The 13463-nt window shown below is 53.9% G+C and overlaps 1 protein-coding gene across 1 annotated transcript in view; it reads right to left on the bottom strand.

Moving 5' to 3' along the window:
• Positions 1–934: 934 nt before the first annotated feature.
• Positions 935–13463, bottom strand: part of FBN3 (fibrillin 3) — a 62367-nt gene continuing 49838 nt past the window's right edge. Inside the window, exons 56-64 of the mRNA XM_079918888.1 lie at positions 13246–13452; positions 12581–12706; positions 11901–12023; positions 11608–11724; positions 6865–6993; positions 6657–6776; positions 4782–5016; positions 3856–4003; positions 935–1380 (exon numbers count right to left, since the gene is read on the bottom strand). Coding sequence (XP_079775014.1) covers positions 1048–1380; positions 3856–4003; positions 4782–5016; positions 6657–6776; positions 6865–6993; positions 11608–11724; positions 11901–12023; positions 12581–12706; positions 13246–13452 — 1538 coding nt within the window. The 3' untranslated portion in view covers positions 935–1047. The remainder of the gene's footprint in view (positions 1381–3855; positions 4004–4781; positions 5017–6656; positions 6777–6864; positions 6994–11607; positions 11725–11900; positions 12024–12580; positions 12707–13245; positions 13453–13463) is intronic.

The raw sequence follows: 13463 nt of genomic DNA, 5'->3' as shown, positions 1-13463 counted from the left end.
TTAGAATGGTGCCTGGTACATAGTATGGGGTCAGGAATCATGAGCCATTATTATCAGTAATGGTGAACCCACAAGGGATCCAATGGTTGCCACTTGCAGCCTGGCTTTGTGCCAAACTCCCAGGTCTGAAGTTGGTAGAACCTACCTGCACCCTGGGATGGTGTCCCCCACCCCCAGGTGCAGGATGGTCTTCACCCACCTCTCCCGTACACACATCCTCTTCAGAACCCTAGGCAGAAGTGCATCCTTTCCAAAGCTGCTGCCCTCCTGGGGCCTCCTGCTACCCCGCCACGTGAGCCTTGCCCGGCCCTGCCAAGGGCAGCGTCTCCTTACTGCCAGAACCTGCCAAGGGACAGACTTAACCCAAAATAACTTTATTGTTGTCTCTGCTCCCGATAGAAAAGCACCCTCAGAACCCTAGCCCAGCTCCCCGTGGGAGTGAACATGGCTGCATGCCAGCAACACTGGCTGGGGCCCCGTGGGCCCTTCTGCTGGGAGGGACGAGCCCTAGGCCCACCCTAGCCACCCGTTCCCATGTCCCGCTAACCCCCAGGGCTGAGCCCCCGTGCAGTGCAGAAGTTTAAGCCTGAGACTGACCAGATACAGTGAAACCCAGGGCCCTCCTTGACCCTGGCTGTTGAAGTGGAGGGGGCACGCCACAGCAGCTGCCTGCTGTCTCCAGGAAACACCAAATGGTGGGGTCCCTCGGATAGAGGCTGGGCTCCCTTGAGGTCACAGGATAGCATTTCGCTCTTCCTGAGTTTTGGGGTTCCACCTGGTCGGCCACTGCCACCGGGGATTGATCCCTCCCAGCTCTAGTATTTCCCGCCTCTGGAGAGGAGGACCGCATAGGGACCCTGGGGCCCATCGATGCCTGGGCTTGTCAAGGGTCTCCCGGGGGTGGGGGTGGGGGGAGCAGGGGTGTAGCAAACAGAGTGACATCCTGTGGAAGGAGGTGGGGGGTGGGGGTGGTGCCCAGGTGGTGAGTCTGGGAAGCGGGCTGCAGGAGGGGCCTGGGGCCAGGTGTGAGGCGTGGGTGCCTCTGGACTACAGCAGCTGCAGCTGTACCTTTAGCCGCAAGGCCCGGCCTGCCGGCCACCCCTCAGGCTGGGTGCCCCAGGCCCCAGCCACGCTCACCACCTCCAGCTGGTAGGTTCCTGGCCCCGGCCTCCGACGCCCCAGCTGCAGGGAGCTGAGGCCGCGGAGGTGATGCATGCGGAAGAAACCTTGCTCGTTGCCACGGGCAATGATGTAGCGGACGCGGCCCCCCAGACCCTCCAGCGCCGGCCGCAGCTCTAGGATGTGCTCGGCCCGGCTCAGGCGGGAGAGGTTCAGGCCCAAGGTCAGCGGAGCCTCCGAATCAAGGCTGGCCAGGCTCGCCTGGGGAGAAAGACCAGGTGGATGATGGCAGGGGCTGGGAGAAATCAGAATGCGGTGGGTAGGGGGCCAAGAGGAGAATTTTAGGCAATCTCTAAAATGGAGGAAAACACAGACCACTCCCTGCCCTTGACTCCTGTCTAGCCCTCCCCACCCATAAGGCCAATGGTCAGCTTGGGCTATAGTAGAGGATAGAGGTGGAGGCTGGTTCCCAGGTGGAAAGGAAACTTTTTCACAGGTTGACTCCAGACCCCTTGTTTCAACTGAGGGGTCTTAGTTTGATCCCTGCCAGCCTGGTGGAGGAAATGGAGAATTTTCCCTCAGATACCCAGACTGGGAGGCAGTCAGATGGCATCTGGCCCCAAAGCACCCAAGGTCACTCAAAGGTGGTCTGGGGTGGCTGGAATTATGACCAAGGGCCTTGCAGCACGAGCCAGCCCCAGACACAGTGAGAGAAACACAAGACCCTGCTGGGCCATACAAAGGAGCTGCCCAGTAGCTATCCGGTTCCTGGAGGCTGGCTGCACTTCCTGCATCTGCGCTCTCTGAGACCCCCCCTGTGTGCAGATGACAAACCCCTCTTTATCTGAGCTCCTCAGAATGCTTCCTGATCCTGGCAGCCGGACAGGGCCCTGAATAAGCCAGCAAACCTCAAAGGCAGGCTGACGGGGGCTGGGTGATGTATCCAATCCCACAGGAGATTATCTGTGCTTTCTTCTCCTTTGCTCTGGGCAGAGCTGTTTGTTCTGCCTAATTTACATGCTGATGGAGTGTTTTGCTGTTGCAGGAAAGTGAAAACTATTCTTGTTTCCCAGCCCTTCACCAGGACTGTTGCTCAGACGTGTGCTCTTACTGACACCTGCTGGCAATCCGTGGGTATTGCAGGCAAAGCCACAGGACCCTGCCTGCCTTTGCCCAGATCTGCTTGTGTCCATGCCAGGAGCCCTGACAACCTCTCCACTCACTCTTACTGAGTAGCAAGGGCTGGTGACATAGTGGCAAACCTGACAGACACTGGGCCCTATACCTGTGATGCTTACAAAAATAACGGTAACAATGGGAATAATATGTACACACTCTTTTTCCCAGAAAGGGGAAACAACTAGAAGGAAAAGGAAAGCAAAGGAACATTCATATTTAGATAATCTAATATTGAGAGCCTCTCAGACCCAGCATTCCTTTCCCACTTCTGCCTTCATTTTTTCCCCATAGTATTTATCATGTATCATACTTATCATGTGTTACAAAATATGATGTGTTTTACATATTTCTTATCTGTCTCTCTATTAGAATATCAATCCTATGGGGACAGGGACTTTTTTTTTTATTGTGTGTTTTATGTGTTGTTCACTGTTGCTCCATTTTCTTGTTTGTTCGCTATGAGTCCAGCACAGAGTAGGTGTTCAGTAAAATCTATGGAGTGAAGGAGTTTGGTTCCAGATGTGGGTAATGGCTTCTGTGCTCAGTGATTTTTTTTTTCTTGAAATAACAGAAAGTAATGACCTCAGAAGGTGGTGGCTGCAGAGGGGCCCGGGATGACTGCCATCCTGCTCTGCCAGGTTTTAGTTCTGTAACTTAGGCATGTGACCTAACCTCTCTGAGCGTCAGATTCCCCAACTGTAAAATGAGGATGATAGTGGTACCTACACCTCCCAGGGCTGTTGTAAGCATTGAGAGGTTGTGAATGAATGCAGAATGCTTGGAGCAGCACGTGTACCCAGCAGGTGCTTAATAAGTGGTTAGCTTTCATATTCTTTGGGGCATAGTGGCAAGACCAGGCAGCAGTGGCCGCAAGGACTTTTCAGCTGTAGGACAAGCAAGCTGAATTTGTGACAAAACTGCCCTCCCTGCACAACCTGGTGGGGTCAGGGTCATAGCTGGAGTGGCCCCAGGGGACAGAGGGACTAAACCACAGGGCTGCTCTGCTGTTCTTGAGAGCATGGCGGGTGGGGTGGGGGAGAGACAAGGAGGGCTCAGGAGGCCTGAGCATAGCTCCAGGAGCATTGTGGGTGCAGGAAAGAGGTGCAGAGGGTCTGAAGAAAGGGGATGATGGAAGCGGTTAAGCTAGCTGCTCTGAGCGCTATTGGTGCTAAATCCAGAGGGGCTCTGAGGGAGGGCTCTGCCAGCCAGGAGGTGACAGGCGACAAGTTCCAGGGTGCAGGCAGGGTTGGGGGGCCCAAGGCATTTTTCTTGCATTGAAGCTCCATGGAAGGGATCCACGGGAAGCATCACACCCAGGGCCTGTGTGGGAGGTGCCTGACTTCTCATCTGGAGCAAGGTGGGGTGCTTGGGGGCCTGTGTCCCCCAGAGAGCCCCCAAGGGGAATCCTCAGGCTGAGGAACTACACGAAGACCCAGAAAGGCACCATGACTTAGGGGACAAGCTGTGACCTGGAGCCTGGTCCTCTTACCCATGGCCGGTTCCCTGGCTGTCCCTGCCACTCACTGTGCCCCATGCCCAGTGCATTCCCCATGGCACCTGATAGTCCCCACGGGGGCTGCGCCGTGGCCGGTCACGAGGGGGCTGGCTGTTGATCTTGCATTCATAGCAGGCTTCAGGTGAGAGCAGCTCCTCATCTGGGGCATCCTGAGGTCCAGGGCTGAAGCCCAGGCCAGAGACACAGTGCCTGAACCAGGACAGGGGTGGGAAAGTGTTCAGGGCAGGCTGATGGGACCTCTCCTACCATCCTCCCACCCCCTACAGTCCATTTGGAGCCACTCTGCCCGTGGGGGCAACTACGAGTGTACCAAGGTGCCAGTGCGGATTTGCACGTGCCTACACGTGTGTGTGTGCATCCCTTGGCTTTCCTGGGTGTAGGTGTGAACCTGCGTGCGTGCAGGGGTGTAGGATATACCTGAGTGTACCCAAGGGGTGTATGCGTGTATGAGCCTGCGTGCACCCTGGATGCTGACGTGTGCTTGCACGCATGTGCACATTGGGATATATGAATGAGGGTGCCGGGCATGCTGGCACAGGTGTGAGCCTCACACACACTCCCATGTATTACAGGGAGGCGTGCATCCTGCACTAAGCACACACAGGACAATTACTCCACGTGGGGTGTGAGCTTGTGTCTGCACAGGTACAGCTGCCACGGGGCCTCTGCACCCATTTCTCTTTTTTGTTTTGTTTTTGTTTTTGTTGGTTTCTGTTTTGGCCATGCAGTGTGTGTAGCATGTGGGATCTTAGTTCCCCAACCAGGATCAAACCCACGGCCCCTGCAGTGGGAGCGCAGAGTCTTAACCACTGGACCACCGGGGAAGTCCCCTGCATCCATTTCTCCATGCACACGTATGTACGTGAACGTGTGCACAGGCCCGTGTGTGTGTGTGTGTGTGTGTGTGTGCGCGTGCGTGCACTCCCAGGGTTTGGGTGTCTGTGTCCACCCCGCTCAAGCCCCTCACCCTTGCCCAGCCCGGAAGTAGCCTCGGGGGCAGCCGCACAGGAAGCCACCGGGGGTGTTGGCACAGCTGTAGCTACAGGGGCCGCCCCGCCCCGCACACTCATCCACGTCCTGGCAGCCCCCGAGGGCCTGGTTGAAGTCAAAGCCGGAGGGGCAGACGCAGCGGAAGCCGCCCAGCATGTTGCGGCAGGAGGCGCTGCCGCAGGCCGCGGGTGACAGGACACACTCGTTCTTGTCTGTAGAGGGGGAGGGGCAGGGGCCAGCCTTCGCATCTCCAGATCCCTCCACATGCATCCCTCCCGTGCCCACGTGGCAACTCTGGTTCCCCCTTCAGAGCCCAAGGCCAACGTCAAAACCTCCATCAAGCTCCCGGTGAGCCTCTGGACTAGGTCTGCTGTCCCCTACACTCCTTTATCCGCCCCCCAGCACCCCCCGCCATCCTGTAATTCTCCTTTAAAGCATTTCTCAAAACTTCCCAGGAATGTTAAACGGTGGGATGGTCTAGAACAAGGTTTCCCCACCTCGGCACTATTCTCGTTAGGGGCCGTTTCATTCTCTGTGATGGCGGCCGTTCTGCACACTGCAGGGTGTTGAGAAGCATCCCTGGTGTCCACCCACTAAATTCCAGGAGCACCCAGTGCCCAGTTGTGACCATCAAAAATATCTCCAAGAGGGCTTCCCTGGTGGCGCAGTGGTTGAGAGTCCGCCTGCCGATGCAGGGGACACGGGTTCGTGCCCCGGTCCGGGAAGATCCCACATGCCGCGGAGCGGCTGGGCCCGTGAGCCATGGCCGCTGAGCCTGCGCGTCCGGAGCCTGTGCTCCGCAACGGGAGAGGCCCGCGTACCACAAAAAAAAAAAAAAAAAAAAAAAAGAAAAAAAACTATCTCCAAGACACTTCAAAATGGTGCCCAGTTGAGAACCACTGGCCTAATTAACCCCTGTCTCCCCTGGAAGACTGGACAATGGGAGGGCAGGGATGGAGTCTGATCTCAGCTCACTTCCGTATCCATGGGTCCTGGGCAAACCGTCGCCGAAGGAATGAATGAGTAACTAATGTGGAGCAGGCTGAGAAAGAGGGCTTGGCAGCAGAGGCAATGGTCTGCAGGGTCCCCAGGGGACAAATACTGAGGGACAGAGGAAAAGACGGAGAACTTAGCTGAGGACCCACCAGGAGGGGCAGGAGGACGAGCTGGAGAGAAGGCAGTGCCGAGGCAGTGGGAGGGAGGGGAAAGCCGAGTCACAGAGGCTGTGGGTGGAGAGTCCAGGAGGGGCAGGCAGTGGTGCCCAGAGCAGAGGAGGTGGAAGGCGAAATCTGAGGAAAGGTGATGGAGAGGATGCAGGAGAGTGGTCCCTACATGGGTACAGAGTGAAAGCCCGACTGCAGAGGAGGAACAAAGAGAGGTGGTGAGGACGAGGCTGTCATTGGGAGGCCCCGGAGCAGCAAACAGAAGGGTGCAGTGGGCAAGGTCGGAAGGAAGGCAGAAGGCTAGTTCCCCAAACCAAGGGCGTCTGCAACAGCTATGACAAAAGATGCAGCATGCATGCACCCACTTCCGTTGCCACATCCATGGCAGACGTCACTAATCAATCCCAGCACTCCTTTCCCAGTGATCACAGATACTATCTCAGAATCTCCACTGAGCCCTCCAGACCATCACTCCCTAAGAAACGGCCACCACTTTGCCAGGCTGACTCTGCAGACCCTTAACTCCCCAGCCTGCCCAGCAGCAGGGAACTAACTACCTTCCAGACCAGGCCATCGGCCTTGAGGTACTTGTGCTTATCACAACATCCTGCCATGGGGGTGGTTCCCAGTTGCCCACTTTGGACAGATTCTGGTGGGGGGTCGGCTTCCTCCCAGCCCCCACTACTCACCCACACACTGGCCCCACTGGGAGTGTGGGGTGAAGCCCTGGGGGCAGCCACAGCGGTAACCCCCCAGCTCGTTCTGGCAGCCGTGCTGGCAGCGATGAGGCCCGTCACATTCATCCACATCTGTGAGATGTCGAGAGGAGAGAAGGCTTGCCAGGCAGCCCTCAGGACCACCCCCAAGGCCTAGACCCCACCCAAAGCCCGGTTCTACCTTTGCAGCCGTGGCCTGAGCTGTCCAGGGTGAAGCCTTGATAGCACTCACAGCTGAAGCTTCCTGGGGCATTGTGGCAGTGTCCACGGGTGCCACACGGGCCAGGCTGGGCCAAGCACTCGTCATTGTCTGCAGAGGACACAGAACGGGCAGGGCCACCTGCTGGTTAGGGGGTTCATGTCAGGCACCACGATACCAGGCCTACCACCTGACCAACTGTTCCAGGCAAATCTTTTACATACACACACACACACACACACACACACACACACACACACACACACACACACACATTTTTTGGCTGCACCATGCAGCTTGTGGGATCTTAGTTCCCAGACCAGGGATCGAACACACAGCCCCAGCATTGGAAGTGCGGAGTCTCAACCACTGGACAGCCAGGGAAGTCCCCCAGGCAAATCTTAACCTCTCTGGGCCTCAGTTTCCCTCTCTGTGAAAGGAGATCCATAACGGTTCCCACTTCACAGAACTGTCACAAACACTTAAGAGCACGCACATATAGGACTTTGAATCTCATCTCTACCACCTCAGTGCTGTGTGACGTAGGGCAACCGACTTACCCTCTCTGTGCCTCAGTTTTGTCAGCTGTAGCATGGAGATGATAATATCTACCTCATTGTGTTTTGTGAGCATTAAATTAACCTAATCACATGAAGCACTGGGACAGTGCTCAACCTAAGAGTAAAAGATTAACAAAACCCCTTGTCCTTCTCTGTGGGAAAATGACCCGGGGTAACTGTTGCACTCTGTCCTCATGGAAACCTGACAATTGTGGGATGTCAGCCAGAGTTATGGATTGAATGTGTGTGTCCCCCCCCGCCCCACCCCCAATGCCACCACTGCCAAATTCCCAAAACCCTAACCCCCAGAGTGATGGTATGAGGAGGCGAGACCTTTGGGAGGTGATTAGGGTTAGAAGAGGTCATGAGGGTGGGGCCCTCCTGATGGGATTGGTGCCCTTATAAGAAGAGACATCAAAGAGCTTTACTCTTGTTCTCTCCCTACCACATGAGGACACAGGAGGAAGGTGGCCGTATGCAAGCCAGGAAGAGGCCCTCATCAGAACCTGACCCTGTTAGCATGTTAATCTTGGACCTAGAGCCTCCAGACTGTGAGCAATGTCTGTTTTGTAAGCCACCCAGTCTATGATATTTTGTCATGGCAGCCTGAGCTAAGACAGGCCTGGTTATCAGGCAACATTGCTATGGTGGTCATGGTCCATGGTGGTAAATTGCATTGGGATTGGGGTCATGGAGAATGAACCCTACATTTCTAGGGGGAACCCTAATTTAGGCTTCCTTGACTATGGAGATTTTTTTTTAAGTTTTAGAATTTTATTTTATTGAAGTATAGTTGATTTACGATGTTGTGTTAGTTTCTGGTGTACAAAAGTGATTCAGTTATACATAAATATATTCTTTTCCATTATGGTTTATTGAGTGATATTGAATATATCAATACTTCACTACGCTATACAGTAGGACCTTGTTGTTTATCCATTCTACATATAATAGTTTGTATCTGCTAGTCCCAAACTCCCACTCCATCCCTCCCCTCCCCCTTGGCAACCACAGGTCTGTTCTCTATGTCTGTGAGTTCATTTCTGTTTTGTAAATAAGTTCATTTGTGTTCTATTTTAGAGTCCACATATAAGTGATATCATATGGTATTTGTCTTTGTCTGACTTACTTCACTTAGTATGGTAATCTCTTGGTCCATCCATGTTGCTGCAAATAGCATTATTTCATACTTTTTTATGACTGAGTAGTATTCCACTGTATATATACCACATCTTCTTCTTCTTTTTTTTTTTTTACGGTATGCGGGCCTCTCACCGTTGTGGCCTTTCCCGTTGTGGAGCACAGGCTCCGGACGCGCAGGCTCAGCGGCCATGGCTCACGGGCCCAGCCGCTCCGCGGCATGTGGGATCCTCCCGGACCGGGGCACGAACCCGTGTCCCCTGCATCGGCAGGCGGACTCTCAACCACTGCGCCACCAGGGAAGCCCACATCTTCTTTATTGAGTATGGAGATTCTTGACACCAGGCACAGCCCTGTGGGAACCTGGAATCTCTCTTGGGTACAAGAGGCATTGGGACATGGGGCTTCTAAGCCCCTGTGTGCACACGCATACAGCTGCACACACACAAATGCCATAGTAAGTGTGCTCACCTTAAGAAGGAGGGAAAATAACTTGATTGTACAGAAAAAGGAGAAAGGCCAGTCATTTCGTGGCTAGGAATGCTCACTCCTCCCACAGATATGCACACGGCTCACTCCTTCACCTCCTTCAAATCTTTCCCCTTTCAGTGAGGCTTGCCATTTTTCCTGCAGCCCACCTAGCAATTCCACTTCTGGGTGTATTTATCCAAAGAAAATGAAAACACTAACTTGAAAAGGTACCTGCACCCCTATGTTCACTGCAGCATTATTCAGAATAGCCAAGACCTGGGAACAATCTAAGTACCCAAACATGGATGAATAAAGAAAATGTGTTATATACGTACAATGGAATATTATTCAGCTATAAAAAAGAAGGCGATCCTGCCACTTGTGATAACATGGTTGGACCTTGTGGGTATTTTGCTAAGAGGAAATCAGTCAGACAGAGAAAGACAAATGCCGTGTGATCCCACTTATATGTGGAATCTAAAAACAAAACAAGAAAGCCAAGCTCACGGATACAGAGAACAGACTTGTGGTTGCCAGAGGAGGGTCTGGGAGGTGACTGCAAGGGAAGAAGGTGGTCAAAGGTACAAACTTCCAGTTATAAAATAAATAAGTCATGGGATGTAATGTACAGCATGGTGACTTGAGGGCTGTATAATACTGCATTGAGGGCTTCCTGCATTGAGGGCTTCCCTGGTGGCGCAGTGGTTAAGAATCCGCCTGCCAATGCAGGGGACACTGGGTTCGAGCCCTGGTCTGGGAAGACCCCACATGCCACGGAGCAACTAAGCCCGTGCACCACAACCACTGAGCCTGAGCTCTAGAGCCCAGGAGCCACAACTACTGAGCCCGCATGCCACAACTACTGAAGCCCACGCACCTAGAGCCTGTGCTCCACAAAAGAGAAGCCACCACAGTGAGAAGCCCGTGCACCGCAACAACGAGTAGCCCCCGCTCGCTGCAACTAGAGAAAGCCTGTGCACAGCAATGAAGACCCAACGCAGCCATAAATAAATAAATAAATAATACTGCATTGAATGAGATAATGCCATTTGCAGCAATATGGATGGACCTAGAGATTATCATACTAAGCAAAGTAAGTCAGAGAATGACAGATATTATATGATATCACTTATATGTGGAATCTAAAAAGATGATACAAATGAACTTATTTACAAAACAGAAACAGACTCACAGACTTAGAAAACTAATTTATGGTTACCAAAGGGGAAAGGTGAGGGGGAGGGATGAATTAGGAGTTTGGGATTAACATATACACACACAAAAATAGATAATCAACGAAGACCTACTGTATAGCACAGGGAACTCCACTCAATATTCTGTAATAACCCTATATGGGAAAAGAATCTGAAAAAGAATAAGTATGTGTCTATGTATTCCTGATTCACTTTGCTGTACACCTGAAACTAACACAACATTGTAAATCAACTATACCCCAATATAAAATAAAAATTAAATTAAAAAATCTGTTAAGGAAAAAAAAATAATACTGTGCTGTATGTTTCAAAGTTGCTAAGAGAGTATATATTAAGAGTTCTCATCACAAGAAAAAAATTTTGTAACTATGTGATGATGGATGTTAACTAGACTTACTGCGGTGATCACTTCGCAATATACATAAATATCGAGTCATTATGTTGTACACCTAAAACTAATATAATGTTACACGTCAATTATATCTCACTTAAAAAATAGAATTATATTGTAGCCCTCCTGATTGCCTTCCCCTGCTTTCTACTTTTTCTTTCTTTCATGTCCCACATCACCTTCTAACATGCTACAGTGGTAATCTGTTATGTTTGTTTCTAGTCATTCCCTGGCAGAAGGGATGGTTCATGAGGCAGCAAGCTTGACCCTTGTGTTCAATTGCTGTGCCCTCAGGGTCTAGAACAGGACGAGGCAAACTGCTTCCGTAAAGGGCCAGGTAGGAAATATTTTTTACTCTGTTGCAATTACTTGGCTCTGCTGTTGTAGCAAATGCAGCCACAGACAATACGTAAATGAATGGGCATGGCTGTGTGCCAATAAAACTTTATTGACAAAAGCAAGCAGGGGGCCGGGCTTGACCTGGGGGCTGGAGTCTGCTGAGCTCTGGTCTAGAGCACTGCCTGGTAGGTGTTGGCTGAGTGGATTCGTGGGAGCCTGAAAGAAGCCACCCGTGTCTAGGTTCAGCCCTTGGGGGAGGTCTGGTTCTCCCAGGTCACAAGACACTAAGAAGTGACAGTTGGATTGCGTGACCCCCTTGGCTTTTGGGGGCACCCTGGGGAGGCCCTCTGCAGAGAGACCCGGCAGGTCAAGGGTGAGGGTAGGTGTCCTGGGCCAAGGTCAGAGAGACTCCTGAGGGTGGTCTCCCAGGTCCCTAAGGCAAGGAAGGAGACTGACGTCCCAGTTGCCACCAGGACGTAAGCGGCGACAGAGCAAGGGCTTTGTTCTAATCACCCCTGTGTCCCTGATGTCTGGCACACACTGTGCATGTGCCACTTATTTGGTGAAGGCTGGGGCCAAGCACCAGCTGCGAGGGCCGAAGGGGACTCACCAAAGCAGGCCTGGTGGCGCTGGGTGAAGCCAGGGGGGCAGCGGCAGGTGAAGGCACCGATGGTGTTGACGCAGAAGAACTGGCAGTTGTGCTGTCTGGAGGAGCACTCATCCACGTCTGCAGCACACAGGGTCCCAGCGGGCTCAGGGCAGGGCCCGCCGGGACTTGGGGCTTCCCGGGGGAGACACCCTGGAGACGGCACCCGACCCCATGCAGTGGGAGGGTGTGAGATGCCCCTGTGGGGGACAGGGACAGAGCCCCATGGTGCATAGGTGGGGAGAGAGGGACGTCACCTCTGCAGATCCTGCCATTCTCCTCCAGCAGGTAGCCTCGGGGGCAGGCGCACAGGAAGCTGCCCTTGGTGTTTTTGCAGAGGAAGGGACATGGCGTGGGGACCTGGCTGCACTCGTCCACATCTAGAGGGGACGCAGCACTCAGGAGGGTCAGTCAGACATTCCTGGGGGCTCAGGGGCTGGGGTCCCCACCCCCACCCTGCTGAGGCCTCCTTCCCGGACCCCAGCTATTCAGAATCTGTGGGCTTACACAAGGAACTGTTTTTTTGTTTGTTTGTCTGTTTTCTGTAAAAAGCCAGAGAGTAAATATATTTGGCTTGGCGGACCAGACAGTCTCAATCCCAGCCACTCAACCCTGCCTCTGTAGCAGGAAAACAGCCACAGAGGGTAAGGAAACAAATAGGCGTGGCCGTGTGCCAATAAAACTTTATTAACAAAAATAAGCGGAGGGCTGGACTCAGCCCTTGGGCAGGAATTTGCCGACCCTGACTTAGATGAACACCTGCTGCACAACGTGACTAAAAAACTTAGGATGCACCAGATAACAGGAGGAAAGTGGTCCACATGGGCTGGGGGTGGAGGGAAGAAACAAGGATGCTTTGCCTCTGGTCTCGGTTTTCTCATGGGGGTGTGTGCCAGGCGCTGCACGGAGAGGCTCACGGGGTGGGGCGGGGGCTCACCCACGCAGGCTGTGGCAGTGGTGTCAGGCGCGTACCCAGACCGGCAGTGGCAGCGGAAGGAGCCAAGGTTATTGATGCACTCGCCATGGGGGCACAGGTGAGCGAGCACGCGGCACTCATCCACGTCTGAGGACAAGCAGGGCTTGGCTGGGGCCGTCCCCCCTGGGTCACCAGGGCATGCCGCCTCCCCTGGGCCCACCAGCCCTCTCCCGGGAGGCAAGGCTAGCCTCTGCTTCCCCTCCCGGCACCCCAGAGCTGGCGGCCTGGCCCCTGTGGACCCCACCCTGAGGCGAATGAAACTCCTTCCGCTGGACGCTGAGAATCCCCGTGGTGGGGACACACCCACACCACAGCCTCATCAGCGACACCTTCTCAGGGCACCCCGTCCACATACATGGAAGCAGAGATGGACGCACAAGCATTGCACACCAGTCATGCGCTCACTAATGAGCCTGCACACACAGAACAAAGGACACACGCACACACGCTGGCTCACACACCTGCTCCCCTATCCCACCCAAGTTCACGCACACACGCAGAGCGACCAACAGGCTCTGGTTCACGCTGGTCCACACACCTGCCAGCACAGAGATGCACACACTGGCTCACGTACTCTAATACCGGCTGGAGCACAGACACACAACCATGAACAGATCGCCACCCACCTCGGCCGTCGGCGGTGTAGCCCGAGCCGTGGGGGCACAGCTCCTTGTGGGCGGCAGTGCTGGGCAGGGGACAGAGCTCGCAGTGGGGGCCCCAGCCGCGGCCACCCCCGCAACAGCACTCGGCCCTGGTGACCGCCTCGCCGCCACTGGACTGAGCCTGGCACGTGGCCTGCAGCACCTCGGAGAAGCAGGGCCCTTGCCGGGTGTCTGGAAAGAAC

Source organism: Stenella coeruleoalba, assembly GCF_951394435.1.
Source record: "Stenella coeruleoalba genome assembly, chromosome: 3".
NCBI classification, from domain to species: Eukaryota; Metazoa; Chordata; class Mammalia; order Artiodactyla; family Delphinidae; genus Stenella; species Stenella coeruleoalba.
Note: the sequence above shows the minus strand (reverse complement) of the source record. Positions and strands in the feature narration are given on the sequence as shown.